Consider the following 14442-nt stretch of genomic DNA (forward strand, 5'->3'; position numbering starts at 1 on the left):
GGAGTTGGGTGGGTTTATCTTGAATCTTTTATTCTATTCACGGCTTCTGGGGGGAGTCGTAATATACGGCGCTGTGGAAAATGGGGGTATTTCTTTGATGCGATATCATGTACATCACGAACTTATACAGACTTCAGCGGTTGTCGCTTACAACATTTGCTTGATTCTTTCAGTGTTGCTAGGTATACTGCTAGGCACAAGCTTAATAATATCTCGACTTTGGCTTAATATTGCTCGCGAGCAAAGGGCACATTGTTCTACTCTCATATTCAGAATAATAGGAGAGACTGGAACAAGACAGTCCTATCCTGTCTGCTGAGAAACACATCGATATCACAAATCAAAGCTGCAGTCGGAACGTAGCGACCTCAAAAGCCCTCAACTCAATATCAATATTGTGCATAGCACGATCATCAGTCCGCTTTAGATCCAAAAGATCTTCATTATCCTCCAGTACATTGCACTTCCAAGCCTTCTTAACGGGCAAAGAAGTCTCAATAGTACCACGGGCCTTACCACCCAATGACTCATAGATGCGTAGGATAACACTCTTCCCAGGACGCGTAGGAACGCCATCCCGAGCAACATCTTCATCATCCTCGCCACGCTTGACAACATCCAAAATCAAAGATGGCGCCCCCTTAATAGAAACAGCCTTGAAAATTGCAGCGGCGGTTGATGCCTTGGGCCCGGCTTGCTCTACAACGAGTGGGTTATTGAAATTGAAGCCTGCGCGGATTGTTCGGTCGTCGAGAGGGCCTGCGTGTGGAAGGATTGCGTAGCGGATGTTATGGCGGCCCATGTCGGCGTGTGCATCTGGTGCTTTCGGGGCGCGGAGCAGTGAAAGGCGCATTAGGTTGCCGCATGTGGCGAAGCCGTACTTGGAGTCGTTGAGGATTGAGACACCGTATCCGTTCTCCGAGAGGTCGGCCCATTTGTGGCAGCAGACTTCGAATTTGGCCATGTCCCAGCTATATCAGGTTAGTGTTGTGGTGGTTTTAAGATGCTGTGAGTAGTACGTACCTTGTGTTGTAATGGGTGGGGCGTTTGATGATTCCGTATTGAGTCTCGTAGGATGCCTCGGTGTTGGTGATATCTACGGGGAACTCGACCTTGAGGAATTTCATGGTCTCTTGCCATTCTACCTCGCTCTCCATTTCCACGTAGGATGGTTCATTTGTCGATGATCGCGACAGGCTGATGGTTGTCTTGATCCAGCTCTTGTCGCTGATCTTCGTCTCGGTCATGACACTGACCCGATGCGGGTTGTTTTCAGTAATGACAGTCTTTCCAGAAGGTAGTTCTTTGCGTGATTCGAGATGGAACACCTCGACATCCCATGCTTGCCAGTAGAGAGGCTTATCATCAAAGATGACTAGCTGACCAGCATTACCGCCCTTTGCGACGACTTCCCTGTCTGCTTCAATATCGAAAAGGGAGATGATGACACCATCTTTGACATCGACTTTGAGGTTGTCATTCTGCAGACGGAAGACACCAGGCTGGACTTCCTTCACAGTAACCGCCATGCCCGATTCGTTATCCTGGTTGAAGTTAATCAGTCCAGTGGACCCGGTAGCCACGGCATACTCGGGCCCAGTCGATGTTGACAGCGCAGAAGGGACCTTGACGACTTCCGTTCGAGGCCACGGCAAAGTGTTGAGAGCCACCATTTCACAACTGTTAGACTTTCCAATAATACCCAAAGCCTCAAGAGCATCCTTCCGCAGCTTTGTGCCAATCTCAAAGATCTTGGCATAAAGTTCATCAGAATCATCATAGCACATCTCAATCGAGCTGCCTGGCAGGCAATCATGAAACTGGCAAAGGAGTGTGCCCTCCCACATCTCATCAATCTCCTTCTTGGGATACTTATATTCGCTATTGGAATCATGAACAGTAGCCAAGGTTGCGAGAAGCTCAATTTCACGCAAAAGGAACTCCGCTTTTCGGTTGTTGCGCTTGTTGTTCGCCTGGGTTGTGTATGTACCACGGTGTAACTCGAAGTAAAGCTCTCCGTACCAGGTAGCAAAGTCTGTACCATTGGCAGCTTTTGCCTCCAGACCAGCGAAGAAATCATCAACAGACTCGCCCATCTTCACTCGAGGAAGTGAGCCGACTTTGTCGCTGAGTCCACGGCAGCGACGTAATTTCTCGAGGTGTCCGAAAGTCGGACCGCCACCTCCATCACCCTTTCCAAAGACAAGCAGGGATGTCTTATCTTTGTCCATGGATTTGTGCTGAGTGACACTGCGCTTCACATCACCGAAATGTGCTTCGGCCGTGTAGGTCTCTGCTGGGGCCATGTGGCACATTACCTGGCTACCATCAAGTGCAACCCATTGGAATGTAGTATGGGGGAAGTTATTGATGTTGTTCCAGCTGAGCTTCTGGGTGAAGAATCGGCTCATTCCAGCCAGGCGGCAGATCTGGGGGATCTGAGTAGAATATCCGAAGGTGTCCGGCAACCAGAAGGTCGTGGCTCGCTTGCCAAAGTTTGCCTCGAAGAACCGCTGTCCGTACAGGAACTGTCGGACTAATGATTCGCCACTTGGCATGTTTGTATCGTGCTCGACCCAGCTGCCACCAATTGGCTGGAAGTTGCCTTTCTTAACCCACTTCTTCACGCGCTCAAAGACTGTTGGATAGTACTCCTTCAGCCATTTAAACTGTTGCGCTTGAGAGCAGGCAAACCGGTGTTCAGGATACCGTTCCATCAGATCACATTGGTTTGACCATGAGCGTGCAACCTTGCGCTTTGTTTCTGCCCAAGGCCACAGCCAGCAGGTATCAATGTGGCAATGGCCAATAGCATAAACGATCGGCTGAGTGTCCGTGTTGTAAACCTCGGACGAATCCACCTTGTCACCGAGATATTCCCTAGCAAGTTTCCGTGCTTTTTCGATAGACTCGTTGCTTCCATCGCCGGCGATGAAGGCATCGATCATGGAATTGGCCACCACGTTAGCTTCATGCGCCTCCCACGAATCACCTGGGAATTCTCGCGCAGCGTCCCCAATGATCCAGAAATCATAGTAGAGAGCTCGAGCAGCCAGGTTCACAGCTGTAATACGAGCCGTACTGAGAGTGAAGTACTTGTTAGGATTGGGCGGCTGAATCGAATCGCCACCGGGAGCATTGCCAAACATGCCATTGCAAGCCATCTCAATGTAGAAAATATGAGTCTTCCCATCACACCACTCCTTGGGAAGAATAAACTCAGTCCGCTCTCCACCACCAGTCAAACCCTGCAGCGGGCGACCATCTTCCGTCCAGATCAAACCCTCATTATTGGCATCCCAGTGGAACTCCAACCGCTCCCGGTCAAGCATGTCCTGTGGGACTGTAAGGTGAATGCGGAACCAATGTGTGGACCAGCTAGGGCCAAAAGAAGCGCCGATATGGGTTGGCTTGAACTCATGGGAGGTTGCATCCTCGAAGGTCGGTCGCTGTAGGTCTGGGACCGAGTAAACAGAGAGCTTGACATGGTCTTCGTCGGAGTTTGTGGCTTCCCAGTATTTCGATATAAGGTTCTGGCCTTCGTACTGGCCGCTTGAGGTGAACTGCTTCAGCCGATCGGTGTAGATGCTGTTGATGCGCTGACCGACCGGGCGCTCAGCTAGCCGGGGTAGAGCTGGGGGAGCGGGGCGAAAGGGAACTTCCCCACCCATGCTTATTGTTCTGAAGGTATGTGAGTGGAAAGGAGTAGAAAGGAGTAGAGATGAATTGGAGATCTTAAATCTAGCAGTGTACAAGTAAGTAAGGCCAAGAGAGTAATGTGCAGGTTGAGATGAAGAGAGAAGAGAAGAGAGAAGAGAGAAGGGATTCCCAAATGCGGAGGCATGACGGAATGTGGAGACGGATCGACACGATGTGACTATACAAATGCTCTCTCTGTTTTGTATACCATTGTTTGTTGATAAGATCAAATCACTTCTAACTATATATTTACCCAATGTATGTCGCATGTCTACCCTCGTCCGCCCTCAGTCGTCGTCTCTCAAACAAATGGCAATAGCCATCTCACCAGCAGGTGACCTAGGCATCAAATACCCCAAACTCTCAAAAGGGATAAAGTGCGGTCTTCCCACAGACTCAGGCTTCCCCAATTCAAGATTAAAGTCCAGATCTATAGCAGTTAATCCTCGACCAAGAACTAATCATAAAATCCGACGGAATCTGAACAGTTGCAGTAAACGAAGTTTTGGTCTTGTCAGACGGTCGACTAAGGAAAGTAGCCAAAGCACGCATATTAAACGCTAGGTCATTGGTACTCGGGTCGAGCTGGGTTCGAAGCTGTGCAGCAACCACTCCTAAAGGTTCTTCGGATATTGTCTGAATCATGTCTCTCGCAGAAATTTCAATATAAGCCCAGGTGGATTTTTGGAGGCGCAAGTTGTTCCGAGGCAGCATCACTGACACTCCGGGGGGGAGGGGTGGTTTCACAAGCTGATGATCGAGTTCAGGACCTGGCTCGTATGCATAATCCACTAGTGAGATGATATTGCTCCGGTCTATATTTCCTGTGGCCATTTCCTCGCTTGTGAATGACTCATTGTGGCAGGCATTGGACAACATATTGACGATGAAGTCTTGTCCAGTCATGTCCATGACATTATGCTGGGCAACGAGTGTGAGCATCAGGCCGCCCTTGACGGAATTCGCCTGGACACAAAAGACCAACGCTGACTCCGTGATGATTCCCGGCGGGGCACCAGGTAAATTGATGGTCGTGCTAGGTGCAATGATGTTTTCGTTGAGCATGGTGAACGGGTACTTGGCCTGGCGAAGGTCATCTATTGTTGGTGCAGAGGCGTCATGTTGTAGATCTTTCACCACGAGCTGGATCTTGTCAAGAGGGGTGATTTTGAAGACGCCGGTGTTGCCATCCCATGCGCCATCGTTGAAAACTTGGCCAGTAAGCCATGGGAAGCCTTCTGCCAATCGATCAAGTCCGTTGGTCAGAGTTGTGATAATGTTGTCATGCGAAGATGTGTCGGGAACTGAGTAGATCAAGCATATTTGTGCGTATAGCTTGTAGAGGCCTGGCATTTGGCCTATCACGTCAAGAAATGTGTCACCATTGTATATGTACAGATGTATTCCAATGCACATACGTACGACGTCTCTTATACCTCGTGGTTCGAGCGGATGCACCCGCCTCTGCCCCCCTACTCAAGATGCTTCAATATGAGCCAACCTTGCTCACAAGGATTGGATTCACGTCTAAAATCCTGAAACGAGGTCATTTTAAGTTTTGTCTCATTAATACGAGGGTGCTTGTAATGTTATTGTGCAGTTTTGGGTCTCTTTTCCATATCATCAATGTGATGATGAAACGTGAAGAGTGCTCGGGCCTACAGATTACAATCGGCACAACCAAGCTGAACGACTACCTCCAGGTAAATGTACATTACAGGAGGTCCTAGTTACCATTGTAACACTTTGTTTCTCGTGCGTATCGCGGCTGTATATGAGAATCACTCAGGCTGAAGAATATCCATGTACATATTCACTGTCTAAAAAAGAAAGACCCCTGACCAAGTCAGATAATAGACCCAAACAATATTTCGAGATAAGATTGACATAAAGCCAAGATTATAGATCCCAACTACTTATTGGTCATGAAGATTCAACAGAACAGGCAACCCAAACAAGGCAAAACGCTAAAATAAGATTATGCTGACAAGCTCGTCGCATATTTGCCGCGATTGGCGTATTGTACATCTTTCATCAAATGCCATTTTATCATCACACTCTTCTATGAAAACATTGGGCAGCCACGTGCCGATCTGTGACAGATATTTTACTTTACAACGCCGCGCGACAACATCACATGGGTACGAGAAGAGCGAGGTCCGATGAACATAGCTCGAGAGTATGAGGCAATATTCTCCACTTCTCGTCATTGTGCCAGCTCCGCGGAGTTGACAATGATGTGATTGATCTAGTTGACGACTGTGCCTGACCTAGCAAGCGCCACGCGTGGGGCTGACTGACATTTACGTGGAATAGGTATAGGTCAGCCTTTGGAAATTTATCCAGGTGTGCGTGACGCAAATACCGATTCATTGGGACCATCCGGAGATCAAATGTGAGATTAAGCCAGTGACATCCCACTTGCATTGCAGGTATGGTTTGGGATTTTGTCTTTATATATCAGCAGATGCTCGTAAGTAGTATTTAGGGCGGCAGGAATTTATGATTTGCCACGAGGAAATGTTTATTTGTACAGAACAAAGCAAATATATAGACGCGTCGATGGGCCACGGCTATGAGATTAATACGCAAGATATCCATGTCAAATTTGTTGTTTCAATTGATAGCTTGCCAACCGTTGCAACACTTTTAGTGCTATATCCTTTAGTGTTGGTCCCTTCATGACACTAAATGTGGAAATACGTATAGTCTGGTTAGGAACATCCCTGCTTCTCGCCAAGTAGCCCCGAAGATACCTTATAGGTTGCCTTGAAATGTTCAGTCCCAAAGGCAGGAGATCAACACACCCCTGCAAGCTTGTGTAGGGGTCACGAACACCGACCCGATAACAACAAAACGAAGCTCAACACGGGCGCATTATTATACGAAGATATCCTAGAAGAGATATGCGCAATTACCGAACACGGAAGAAGCCAATTGGGTATAGATCACGCTCTCCAAAAATAAATTTACTCTAACTTTCCCTGAATATCATGAATCTGCTAGCCGCGGTCACCTCCAACCATATGATGAACACTAACCCTCTCATCCTCAGCATCATTATCTAAAAGAAAAGAATCAACCGCACTAGACGACAAAGCCCTACCCAGCTCAGCCTCCTCATAGCGCACATCATAATCAACAGTATGTACAATAGCATTATCGCGCAAGATCTTCTGGCTATCCACACGCTCCACGCCGGGACGGTCCCCGTGGGACACGGAAATTGGACTTGAGGAGTGGGTCGCAGATCCTGATCGTTGCCCAATGCCACTCCCAGACTTGGATGCCGATCGATCCTTCGAGTTCTGGCCCGAGACTGATTGCTCGAAGAAGTCTGACACGGTTCCTGCCATCATGCCTGTTTGGAGATCGGCAAGCACGCGTTTTAGGGTTGGGATGCAGGTACATAGGATTGAAGAGCTGAGAATTAGCTGTAGCCAGATTGCTGGCATTAGAGCGTGCCAGGGTCGGTCGAGAGGCTTGCAGTTGAAGAGTGGTTGGAGGGAATGGAGTCCGGCTATTGTTAGTGCTATGACTCTGTTTTGTGTGTTTTGCGTTATACCAGGTTTCTTATGGAAGTCAATGGGAAGTGTACTTACAGAACACGCATGGCGAATAGAGCTGAGATGTGATGGCGCTTCCATTGGATGATCTGGACCTGGTGAAGTAGAGCCACTGGTAATCCAATAATGCACACATCCAAAAACATGTGAAATGCGGCTAAGCTGATGTATAGGGCATGTTGGTCTAGGCATCGTTCAGGGCTGGAGCTCCACGGATGTGGTTGATCACATTGTACACCGAGCGCCACGAGCGCGGCCAGTGTCCATGCACCAATCAGTCCCAAGGTAATTTTGCATGCCGCGGAGATCCTCTCGAAAGGCTTCAATGATAGAACAAGGAGGACGACGGCAGATTTGGAGCATGCCAAAATGAGGACGGCGAAGAGTTGGCTAGCATAGAGAGCCTCCATGTTGTTAGCAAAGTCCGTTCCTAGAGAATATAGTTACTCACCTTGCTATATGTTTCAAATGAGGAATCACTCAGCGCGTGTCGGTGTTTGCCAATACCATGAGAACTTGCTATGTTTATGCATACAGTTTGAGGGACAAAAAGAACCTAGTTAATTGGTTAGATCACATCAAACATCAGGGCAAAGGTAGATTACACAACTGAGAAACACAACCGAGTCACTCCAGGATACTTTGCGCAAGACACGGAGGCGGGATATCAAGGCAACTGTGGTCGCCAGAATAGTTATAATCAGTAGGATAGTGCCCACAGTTATAACCCAAGCTCCATGATCATCTGGAGTAACAGGCAAGAGAGGCGGCAACAATTCCCCTTGGCTAAAAGCCATTGCAGCTAACAGGACTCAGTGGGATGCAACATACAAAGCCTATATTCCTAGTTGCAACAGACAGGCGAAAGCGTAACATGATATAATGCAAACCCAACTCCTTCGCCTAAACTGAAACGTAAGATAAGATCACTAGCATGCTAAAAAGGATGTAGGATGCCCCGCTGGGCTACTGATCCCAGTTGATCTAAGGTTCCACCACTGTGCATATTTGGCCCCGTCTCGAAACCAGACCGGGCTCAAGATGCAGGTTGCGCCGATCCCCTCAGCCAAGAGCATTCCGCTGTAACACCTGGCTCCTGATCCTGGCGGACTTTTATTAATGCCATCCATGCCGTTCGTGCCAGTTTTGCTTTTTTTTTTTTTTTTCTTTCTTCCTCCGATCTTCCTTCGGGACTTTTGTTTGGTATTCTGGTTTTTCCGTCTTTCTTGCTTCTCTGTTTCTGTCTGCTATCATGGAGCACCATGAGATGCATCCATTGAAGATGGGAAATCTTAGTATTGACCGCGATAGTATTGACCGCGACGTGCCTGTTCGGGATGTCAATGTCTCGAATGCCTATGATAATACCAGCAAAAATGGTTCCACAGAGACTTCGCCGAAGGTATTAATCTCCCGAGTCAATAGAAGGTGCCAAGCTAAGATTGTATACAGCGACTGTTCAATTTTACTCAGATCTTCTTCTTTTCACTTACTTATTTGTCTAGCTGGGAGACCCAGGCACTGTAATTCCTTCCTCTCGGTTTTCATCCATGCAGCATTAACGTTCCATCCTTATAGAAACCTGAGTACAGTCCTTACAAACGGCGGTCCTCAAGCCCTCGCCTGGGGAATCGTGATTGTGGTATCTGGTGCAATGGCACAATCAGCATCATTAGCAGAAATGGCCTCGATGCAACCAATTGCAGGAGCCCAGTATCACTGGACTAATTACCTGGCACCCGAAGGCCAGAAGAAGTTTATTACCTGGATGCAAGGTTGGTAATCAGTCAAGGTCTATCTGAGGCACGGTTAACGGATAAACTATACAGGCTGGATAACCTGGTTCGCATGGATCTCGACACTTGCCGGCGTGGCCAACACTACTGCTACTATGATCCAAGGTCTAGCGAGCGTGAATTACCCCGAATACGAGCCAAAGCAATGGCATTTGACACTGATCATTGTCGGAATGCTCGTCGTCGAGGCTTTGATGAATATGTATACCTTCTGGCTCATTCCATGGATTGAGATGTTGGCCGGTATCCTACACATCTGCCTTCTGATCGTCTTCCTGGTTGTCTTCACAGCACTGGCACCTCGTCACACACCGGAGTTTGTTTTCTTGCGTATGCAGAGTTCTTCAGGCTGGGCGACCTTTCCCGCATGGAACATCGGCCTACTGACTCCTGTCTGGGGATTCGTTGGTAAGTAAGCTGAAACCCAATATAAGACAGCTTTTAAGAATTTAGGCTTCGATGGCGCAGTCCACATGAGCGAAGAAGTCCGCCTAGCAAAACAAGCTGTGCCTCGCTCAATATTCTACACCGTTGTCACAAACGGCATCCTCGCCTACGCCATGGTAGTCTGTATGCTCTTCACAATGGGGTCAGTAGAAAAAGCCCAAAAATCAAGTTTCCCAATCATCGAGATCTGCCAACAAGCAACGGGCTCTGTGAAAGCCGCAACAGCAATGGTATCCGGGTTACTCGTAATCTCACTGTCGGTTAACCTGGCAAGTATAGCATCGGTCTCACGACTAACATGGGCATGGGCGCGAGACGGCGCCCTGCCCCGTTGGTTTGCTCATGTATGTATCAAATACTAAGTATCAGTACCACGAACAGCGTCACACAAAGATCCATACAAGCTGACAAGACCCACAGATCGACCGACAACACAACGTCCCCATCCGAGCCGTATGGCTCCCTGTCCTCATCGTAATGGCCCTAGCCTGCCTCAACATCGCAGACACGGCAGCGTTCGGGGCCTTCGTTGCACTAGGCTCGATTGGTCTGTTTGTGTCGTACTTTATTGCCATCAACTGCATGGTGCACAATCGATTCCGGGACGATGCGGCGCCGATGGGGAATTGGAATATGGGTAGGCTGGGGCTGCCGGTCAATGTTTTTGCTTTGGTTTATACGGCGTGGGTGACTGTGTGGCTGGCGTTTCCTTCTGCGTTGCCGGTTACTGGGGAGAATATGAATTATGCGGCTCCTATCTTTGGGGCTACGACGTTGTTTGCTTTTGGGTATTGGTTTGTTAAGGGGAAGACTCGGTGGGAGGGTTTGAATAAGGATATTGTGCGGTTGGTGGTGGAGGGCGGCGAGCTTCAGTTGAAGTGACGTTCTCGTGTCGGTAGTTATGGTTTCAATTTAGACGGCGGTTGTATGCCATGGTTAGTAGAATCGGGCGTTTGCATTTGCCGGTGCTTCAGCAACGCTTGAGACATTGAGCCCAAATTTCCTTTCGGCTTTCTGTTGAAAGGAAGGAGTGGCCTTTGTTATGCCCCCTCATATAAGTATGTACGCCTCCCAAACTTCCTTCTGTTTCATCTACTCCCTTCTCATATCTTAAAGCCCCTCTCTTTATTCGAAATGTTTTCTTTTAGGCACAGCCTTTTCCGGATTCTACCATCTCGACCCAAACGACCTTCTTTGAAATCTATCAAGAGCCACTTTTCCCTATCGCCACCGCGGAATGATCTCTTGAATGCCTTCGTCTGCTATGACTACACAGTTCTTACAAAAATGTTTCTTTTGGCTGGCGGATTTTCTACGTCGATTATTTGTTCTGCTATCACTCCACGTCAATACCTCCTTTGGTTGGACGAATTACTACTTGGATCATTCTTTCTGCTGTCACTCTTGGTCAATTTCATTGAGGGACGACTCCCTAGAAGCATGGAGTAACGAAATCACACGAGTAAACTGGGGACTCGAACAAATTCTGAGCTGTTCTTTGTAGGCTTTTTGTTATCCAACGGGTTTTCTATTTTGCTTTTTCGGCAGGACAATGCTTCATGTACCTCATGCTCAGGGGAAGACTTGTGGTCGTTCTTCTTGTCGATGACCTCTGGAATATGCCGCACAAAAGCATTGACTACTAGTTAATGCAAATATGCCGTCGGTAGGCACAGAAGTCATGAAGTCATGGGTTGTTTCAAAGTAAGGTTTCGGTCTACTCAAATAATACTTACTTCCCCTGATTATATTGACTTCTCTCAGACCCTCTGGCGCGTTCTTGCGACACACATCCCTCATTCTTTGCTATTTACGGGCTGCTCTTAGGGCCAGACTATAGTCGCGGTTAGATTGCAATAACGAAATAAGGATGCCCTAAGCGCTCTCGAGAAAGAAGCCTAGAAGGATTACCTAGATAAATACTAGAATGCCTAGAGCAATCTCTATGCTATAGACGGAATCCTTGCCTCCGGCGGATCTAGTGCGTCTGCTATAGTCGGAATGATCGATTTCCCCTTTTATGTTCTCGTTGTAGTAGGGATACCTAATTAATTCCCTTTAGGAGGTTCCGGGGGTTTATCTATCTTCGTGACTTTTATTGCCTTTAACGACTTTACTACAATACTAGTACCGTGAATATCGCGGGGAAGTCCAAGATAGCGCGACAAAGGTACCTATTGTCGTTAAGACTTTGCTACTCAGGTTGATTATAAGCCTAAGTGGATTCGAGGACGATTAAGTCCTCCACCCTCTTTTAATATTTTAAATATACTACAGCCTGAACATATCCAAAATACAATAATCACTTTTTTAAAAGAAGTTCGCTGATGTCATTCATCATAAAAAAATAACTATAGACGAGACCCAGCATCGTCCACAGCCAACCATTTTGTCAAGAGTAAGCTCTCGCTATATACAAGGCACTGCCTTAAGGGTAAAGAAGGGTAATCAAACAAAAGATGCAAAGATGCAAAGATGCAAAGATGCAAAAAACGCAAGTCTAAACGGAAAGCCAAGGACTTTTGTTTAAGCCTTGATACAGTACTGGTAACCAAGCCAGAGATTGTCACAGTTCTCATTGAGACGCGAGTTCAGGCTTCGCAGTTCGGAGAATGAGATACCGGCAGTTTCGCTGACAGCGTTGCAGATGTCGCCGTTGACGACAGTGTAGTACTTCTGGCATGAAGGCGAAGCGTATGGGTAGAGAGGCGCGTCGGAGGACGAAGCAGCGGGCGCGGAGCTGGCTGTCGCCGCTGGGGCAGACTTGGTCGTCCAGGATGGGGTAGGGGCGGCGCTCTGCACATTGACCTGTGGGGTCCAGGCGGCGGCGGGGGTGGTGGTAGGGGCAGCGGTCTCGGTGGGCTCGGCAGTCTCGGTGGGCTGGGGCTGAGCAGTCTCTGTTGGCTGCGCGGCAGCGGTAGAGGTAGACGAGGAAGAGCTGTCAGTGTCACTGGAGCCAGAGCCGGAGCCGGAGCCGGAATCGGAAGAGTCCGTAGAAAATTCAGTGCCGCTGGTCAAGGTACCAATGGTACCCTCGATACATTCGCTAACATCACCAGCCCAGCCGCGGACACGGTTGGCGATATCAGAGGCGTAGCAGTGAGTAGCGCCACCCTGGCCGAGGTTACCGGAGGGATCGACGGAGCCGGAGTTGTAGGTACGGGCGGCCTTGTAGTACTTTGCGACCTCGCTTCCGCTCTGGGCTTGGTAGCACTGCTGGAGGCCATCGCCAGCGGAAGTTCCGGTGGTGCCGTCCTCAATCATCTGCTTGATCATGCTGGATGGGCAAGGGGTGACGCCGACGCAAGTTCCGGAGCCGTCGTGGCTTTGCATCAGGCCAGTGTTCTGGACGCCGTTGTTGGTGGACTGGACGCGGACGCAGCCCTTGCTCTCCTGCATGATGACTGCCAGGATGAAGCGCTCGTCGACGCCGCTGGAGCTGGCAATCGATTTAATGTGTTCGTTGATTTGGTCCGTCTCCGTGTCGCTGTTGTCGCAGGCTGAGGAAATGAGGATCTTGTTGAGCTCCCAGCTGAAGATGTCTGTTAGTTTATATTTTGTATTAGGATTTGTGCAGTTAGTTTACTTACAGAATGTCGTACTCCTTCCAGTCTGAAAGCGAGGGCCATCCGTCCGATACCTCGCCGCTACCACCCATCAAAGCATAGGTGGCAGCGGACAAGGCGCCGCGACGGTGCAAGTTGTGGTGCCCGTTCGCACCATGGGGAACGGCTTGAATGAGAGTAGACAGGCTGCCAGCAGCCAGGATCTATATACAGCTGTTAGCCACGGTTCATGTATGTGGAGGTTCGGTGGACCATGGGTTCGCCCAGAGTTCTCGGCGAACTATACAAACGTACCAATGAAGGAAAGAACATTGTGTCTGAGAGGGAGTGACGAAACGACGAACAGCGAACGATCAACGGTCAATGGTTACAAGAAGCCCTGCTTGCAAGAAGAAAAGAAAAATAGGGAGCCACGGCCAAAGTATATGTACTCGGCACTACTGTGTGCGCTTTGCCCTCTCCCTGTCTCTTTTGGTCAATTGATCAGTCCAAGTCTCCGCAGCGGAGACGTCCCTCGAATTACGATCACGGTGGCTGTGAAAGTGGCCCAATGGCGGGCTGGTTTAGGTCCTTGCTGTAAGGGCTGAAACACTCAGAGGGTCCCAGGTACCTGGATGAGTCGCGATTGGTCTGTTTCAGATATTCGTTCGGCCCCTGTGAGCGAATTTTAGGGGCTGCGGAGCTGACGAGGGTGTTCATCACCCCCGTTCATGGGCCAGCGATTGGCTATCTGTGGGGGGAACGATCACCGAGGTGGACCGAGGGCAAACTTTGTGTCTTTTGTGCCTTCCCGCTTGGTCTGAGGGTTGTTCTGTTCCTGAATTTGCCCCTGGTTCCTGGGAGGATTTACCCGTGTTGTGTTCCAGGCTCTGACGTGCAGTTATACTCTCATCACTTCACGGGCGCGTATTCAAAAGACTCGACCTACATGTGCATGTGGAATGCATGCAGGTCCCACAAAGGTGGCAATAAAGAGCCGAGCTAATATGTAGCGTCGTATTGAGGGGAGTGGGAAAAGCACAAGCGCTGTGGCCTGGCGTCTCAGGCATTATACAACCTAAATTGCCATGTGGTCGCAACATAGTCGGCCATTTTCTTTCTTTTATTTTTCTTTTTATTGTTTTTTCTTTGTAGATGGTATCAATTTCCTCTATGGTCTCCTATTTGAACCACATGCATACAGTAACAGCAACTTATGATCTGTGACCTGTAGCCCCCTCGGCCCCCTACGAAAATACGGTCGCTTGCAATCGCTATTTCCTAGCACACTAGCCACAACGCACACAACACCCCTTCGCAAAGGGCCTCGATTAAACCCAGTGGAGACAATCCGCATTGGTACCGCCCCAATGTAGGATCGGTGCTCCG

At 48.8% G+C, this 14442-nt stretch overlaps 5 protein-coding genes across 5 annotated transcripts; 1 reads left to right on the top strand and 4 right to left on the bottom strand.

The window, feature by feature from the left end:
• Positions 1-340: 340 nt before the first annotated feature.
• Positions 341-3671, bottom strand: ams1 (alpha-mannosidase; the record flags this gene model as incomplete). Its single annotated transcript, XM_058513239.1, has 2 exons — positions 341-971; positions 1024-3671. The coding sequence occupies 2 exons, from the start codon at positions 3669-3671 to the stop codon at positions 341-343; spliced, it is 3279 nt and encodes a 1092-aa protein (XP_058374568.1).
• A 445-nt stretch (positions 3672-4116) lies between these two features.
• On the bottom strand, positions 4117-5052 carry N7446_004491 (uncharacterized protein; the record flags this gene model as incomplete). The annotated part of the gene is made up of 1 exon (XM_058513240.1): positions 4117-5052. One exon carries the CDS (start codon positions 5050-5052, stop codon positions 4117-4119), a length of 936 nt encoding a protein of 311 aa, XP_058374569.1.
• Positions 5053-6701: 1649 nt separating this feature from the next.
• On the bottom strand, positions 6702-8062 carry N7446_004492 (uncharacterized protein; the record flags this gene model as incomplete). Its single annotated transcript, XM_058513241.1, is given in 4 exon segments — positions 6702-7239; positions 7302-7695; positions 7713-7821; positions 7850-8062. 4 exon segments carry the CDS (start codon positions 8060-8062, stop codon positions 6702-6704), a joined length of 1254 nt encoding a protein of 417 aa, XP_058374570.1.
• Positions 8063-8517: 455 nt separating this feature from the next.
• On the top strand, positions 8518-10390 carry N7446_004493 (uncharacterized protein; the record flags this gene model as incomplete). The annotated part of the gene is made up of 6 exons (XM_058513242.1): positions 8518-8667; positions 8718-8788; positions 8844-9040; positions 9095-9469; positions 9515-9852; positions 9929-10390. The coding sequence occupies 6 exons, from the start codon at positions 8518-8520 to the stop codon at positions 10388-10390; spliced, it is 1593 nt and encodes a 530-aa protein (XP_058374571.1).
• A 1437-nt stretch (positions 10391-11827) lies between these two features.
• On the bottom strand, positions 11828-13448 carry N7446_004494 (LysM peptidoglycan-binding domain-containing protein). Its single transcript, XM_058513243.1, has 3 exons — positions 13369-13448; positions 13099-13277; positions 11828-13040 (listed from the first exon to the last, which is right to left on the bottom strand). Exons 1-3 carry the CDS (start codon positions 13384-13386, stop codon positions 12035-12037), a joined length of 1203 nt encoding a protein of 400 aa, XP_058374572.1. The 5' UTR covers positions 13387-13448; the 3' UTR covers positions 11828-12034.
• Positions 13449-14442: the final 994 nt, after the last annotated feature.

The sequence above is a fragment of the Penicillium canescens genome, assembly GCF_028828765.1.
Source record: "Penicillium canescens strain IBT 15451 chromosome Unknown utg000003l_segment0_segment0, whole genome shotgun sequence".
NCBI lineage: Eukaryota > Fungi > Ascomycota > Eurotiomycetes > Eurotiales > Aspergillaceae > Penicillium > Penicillium canescens.

Bases quoted from the DNA above. Each gene is read 5' to 3' on its own strand.
- N7446_004494 (XM_058513243.1), bottom strand. The intron at 13,041-13,098 runs GTAAGTAAACTA...AGACATCTTCAG, and splicing joins TGGAAGGAGTACGACATTCT to CTGGGAGCTCAACAAGATCC.